Source organism: Corvus brachyrhynchos, unplaced genomic scaffold (assembly GCF_000691975.1).
Source record: "Corvus brachyrhynchos isolate BGI_N302 unplaced genomic scaffold, ASM69197v1 scaffold65, whole genome shotgun sequence".
Taxonomy (NCBI): Eukaryota; Metazoa; Chordata; class Aves; order Passeriformes; family Corvidae; genus Corvus; species Corvus brachyrhynchos.
The window spans coordinates 353,349-357,723 of NW_008238365.1; the positions used below are offsets into that span (position 1 = coordinate 353,349).

General features: G+C 64.5%; 1 protein-coding gene across 2 annotated transcripts in view; it reads left to right on the forward strand.

Annotated features, from left to right (window-relative positions):
* CD164L2 (CD164 molecule like 2) overlaps positions 1-4,264 on the forward strand; it is a 9,870-nt gene extending 5,606 nt beyond the window's left edge. For both annotated transcript variants that reach the window (XM_017736263.1, XM_017736262.1), the window contains exons 2-6: positions 1,521-1,625; positions 1,950-2,027; positions 2,210-2,275; positions 2,936-3,101; positions 3,507-4,264. In XM_017736263.1, coding sequence (XP_017591752.1) covers positions 1,550-1,625; positions 1,950-2,027; positions 2,210-2,275; positions 2,936-3,101; positions 3,507-3,522 — 402 coding nt within the window. In that variant the 5' untranslated portion in view covers positions 1,521-1,549 and the 3' untranslated portion in view covers positions 3,523-4,264. The remainder of the gene's footprint in view (positions 1-1,520; positions 1,626-1,949; positions 2,028-2,209; positions 2,276-2,935; positions 3,102-3,506) is intronic.
* Positions 4,265-4,375: the final 111 nt, after the last annotated feature.

Sequence of the window (4,375 nt, forward strand, 5' to 3'; positions counted from 1 at the left end):
GCGGCGAGGTACGGCCGGGGGGGCGGGGGGGAACTCGGGGCTTTGCAGCTTTGGGGCAGCTGAACTTTTTTCGGGGGGGATTGGTTTTTTCCAGGGGTTCCCCTCGCCCCCACGGGACTCCGTCCCCCGGCCTTGGTTTGGAGGAGAGGAACCCCTGCTCCTGCTCCCAGCCGTGCTCCGTGGGGCTGGGACCCCCAAGGGCCAGGGGGATGCGCTGGGCTGCAGCGGGATAAGCGGCGTGTAGGGTCCAAGCTCCTCCCCAAAAAGTGTGGGGGTCTCGTGGGCCGTGGTGGGGAGAGGGGAACGGAGCCGTCACCTCCTTCCTGAGGTGCTGCAACTCCAGGCATTAATTATGCAAACCCCAGGCTTCCTTCTGCTCCCCCTCTCCCATCCCCCTGCTGCTGCCGGGAGACATTTCCACCCTGACTTATCCCAGCGGGACCCACGCGTGTTCCCAGAGCACCCCTGGGAATGGGGCTGCCCTCAGCCGGCCCCGCTGCCCCCCTTTATTCCCTCTCCTTCCCCACACCTGACGGCAGGAGCGGGAGTTGACAACGTTGGGCTCAAACGTCTGTTCCTGCGCCTGCCACGATAAAAATAAATTATAAACCTGCCTAAACCCTTGCGAACAAAGTCCTACTTTCCCATTGGCTCCCGGCAGGTCTCCAAATGCTGGAAGGGGGGACCCAGCGGCGTGCCCACCTCCTCCCTCCGTAGCCATGGCAATGGGCCCGCAGCATCTCTGCTTCCTGCCTTGCGCCACCGGTTGCCCCCTTGGCTTTTCCTGGGAAAGAAGGAAAGGGGCTTTTCTATTAGCCGCGCACGGTTTTTAGGGAACCCTAAAAGCTGGGGGGCTACAACTGCTCGCTCCAAAGGGAGGTGCTGTGGTGGGAAGCGCTGCCGGCAGGGATGCCTTGTGCTTGTTCCGTCCCCTGGGGAGCCAACCCGGGGAAATGCCCAACACCCTCCTGCGAGCCCTGGGGGGAGGGTTCGCCCCTGAGAGCCTGGAAACACAGCCAGGATGGGGAATGGCTCCCGGCTCTTTCCCGGGACGGTGCAAACGCGGGCGTGGGACGCAGCGAGGTGCAGGCAGGGCCCGGCCGCAGCCCGTCGCAGCCTCCCTCGCCGACAGCCAGCGCTGTAAATTAATGATGAGCGTGTGTGGGGGAAGAGCAGCTCCGCAAACACCCGCGTGACTCACCGCCTCCCCGGGCCGGCGGCAACGGGGGTCCCGCGGGGTGCCCGGGGGGCAGAGGGGCGACACTGCTCAGGTAACCCTGACCAGGCTGGTGCTGCCGCCTCATCTCATTTCCAGTGAGATCTCCACCAAAAGATCTCTGGAGAGAGCTGGCGATGCTACAAACCCCATATCGGGACGGGGCTGTGGGGTTTGGGGCTATGGGATGTGCCTTCATCCCTCCTGCTGCACTATCAGAGTGGAGCTGGGAGTCCAGCCCTCCCCCACTGCCGGAGGGATGGGTGCTGGCCCTGCCCTCACCCCTTTTCCCTGGCCTTGGCAGGAGGGTGTGGCGAGCTGAGGTCCTGCGAGATGTGTACAGCCAGCAGCCATCCCCACAACGGCACCGACTGCATCTGGGTGGGCTGCAGGACCCCCGAGGAGCCAGGTGAGTGCTCGGCTGGGTGAGCACAGAGAGGGGCTCCCATCAGCCCTCCCCAGCCCCTGTCACTGGACCGGGCCATGCTGGGACAGTGTCGGCACTCAGCACCCTTGGATGGCTGGTCCCAGCTGCTTTCATGGCCGGGCTCCATCTCAGCTGTTCACAAAGCCCCTCCCTGGGCCCCCACCCACAGACCCTCAGGTGGATGCCCACCCCTCAACGAAGCCTCCTCATCCCAAACCCTCAGGTACCCAGGGATGCCTGGGCCCGAACACCACTGGCTGTGCTGGTTTGGGATCCTTGGGGAAACGGTGCCCCCTCTTCCCACAGGAACAGGGAGCTGCGTTCAGAGAGGGTCAGCGGTGCGGGAGACCTGTGCACTCTACAACACCAGCGCCCTGTGCCGAGGTAACCCCAGACCCCCAAACCCCCCCAGACCCTCTGACCTTCGGGACAGAGGTGCTGGTGCAGGTACCAGGGCCATGGGGATGAAATCCCACCACCAGGACAGGGACCTGGGGTGCAGGGGTGTGCGGCAATGTCCCCTGTTGCCCCTTTTACCCCCTTGCCTCTGTCCCTGCCTTCTCCAGCACTGAAGTCCCACACAGAAGAGCCTCCATGGTCCCACAGCAAGGAGCCAGTGACACACTCCACAAGTGAGTGGGTCTGGGGAGGGGTGGGAGGCGGTGGGATGGGGGTCCTGGATGCCCCCGGGATCGGGGACATGTCCCAACAAGGCACTTCCCTCCATATTTCACATCCCTTTGGGAGGGATGAGCAGAGCTGCCCTCAGGGCTGGATCAATGGATGTGCCCCCTGCCCTGGGTCACAGCTCTCTGTCCCTGTCACCTCTCTCTGGCCTGGGCAATGCCCAGGTAGGGCTAGGGGACTCACAACACTCAGCAGCCCTCCAGGAACAAGCCCTGATTCCATCGTTGCTGGGAATTGCCACCTCCAGCCTGGCTGGGAGTGGAGAAGGAGCCTCTTCCAGGAGCGGGAACTGGAGAGCGCTGGGCTCATTACAGCGGGTAACCAGAGCCTGGAGCCTGCTGAATTATTGATCCCACTGGGATCTGTTTGCCACTGGCTCCTTTCCTGCAGCTCCAGCTGCTCTGGCATGGGAAGGGGCTGAGCCCATCCCAGCATCCACATATTTGTGGGAACATCCCAGCCCAAGCTGGGAGCTACCAGTCCTCCCTGTGCAGCCACTGGGATCCGCACGGACCCCAAATCCCCCCTTATTGGTGGACGCATCTGTACCCAGGGATGCCAACACACCCATAACTCCCCAAACCTCCTGTTTCCCTGGCCACCAGGGACCACCACCACCAGTGCCCCGCTGACAGGCAGCCCCGACTTCCGCCCGCCCGGCTTCGACACGGCGAGTTTCATCGGGGGCATCGTGCTGGTGCTGTGCGTCCAGGCCGTCGCCTTCTTCGTCATCAAGTTCATCAAGTCAAAGGACAAAACCTACCAAACGCTGTAAGGGCCCCATGCTCCCACCGGAACCGGGATGGAGGGGGGACCCGGGCCAAGCCCACCCTAAAGTCAAGACTGGGGTCACCCTGGGGTGTGTCCTGTCTCCGCTGTGTTGTGTCCCGTGGCTCTTTGTGCCGGTCCGCCCTCACCCTGCAGGGGACGATTTGGGAGGTGGAGGGGTCCACGTCCTCCTCCCTGTCCCCTCACCGGTGCCTGGCTGTCCTGCCACCTCCCCTGTCTGTCAGTGTCTGGCTGGGTCCTGGCTCTGAGCCCGTGGGGAGCGGGAGGGCCCCAAATCTGTCCCTCAGAGCTGAGCCAAGGGTGCTCCATGCTGTCCCCGTGTCCCTGGGCAAGCTGTGTCTAACGTGGGGGGCCGTGCCCCATCTCTCTTTCCTTCCACGCTGCCAGAGAGGACAACCAGTAGGTTCTGGGTGCCGGCGGCAGGGGGAGGGGGTGTCCCCCCGCAGCCCCAGAGCTTCACCCTTCCTTCGCACCCCCCCGGGCAGAGGGGAGGAGGACCCTCCCTCCTGGTTTGCATGACGGGTGTTTCCCAGCTGGTTTTGCCGTTTCCTGTGGGTTTCCTGTTAGGGATGGAAGGGAAGGGGTCCCCCCCGCCCCCTTTCCGGCACGGAGCCCCTCAGGGCTGCAGCCCCACACAGCCCCTTCTGCCACCTGGGCGAGGGGTCCCCAGTGCCCCCAGCCTCACCACAGCGGGGTGCAGCCCCCTCACCCTGAGCATCCTCAACAGCACGGGAACTGCGGGGCTCCCAGCCTGGCCACAGTTTGACCCCAGCTCGCACCCAGCAGCCCCCTTCCCACTCTCGGCACCCCCTGCCCCATCGCCTCCCCACAGCCTTGAGGCTCGTGGGGCTGGGGGGTGCCCTCCTCCCCTCGTGGATTCTTGGGTGCTTTTCCCTCCAGCATTTTGGCCAGAGCACCCAGCCCTGCCCTGACACCCCCCCAGTCCCCCGTGCCCGCCGAGGAGCGGAGCCAGGGCCCTGCTGTGTGCTTTTGCTGTGCCTCTGTGTGCTCTGGGGGGGGCCTGGGGGCTTCCCTCTCCCCCACCCTCTTTCTGTGTGCTGTTTTGGGGAGGGGGCTGCGTGTCGTGTGCTGTGGGGTGACGCTTGTAGCTCGGGCTGCCCCCATTAAACTCTGGTGGTGGTGTCTGTGTTGTGTCCGGGGGGTTCCTGTGGCTGGGGAGGTGTATGGGATCCCCCCCTGCTGCAGGGGGAGTCCAGTGCAGTCCAACCCCTCCCCATGGTGTGGGTGGGCACTGG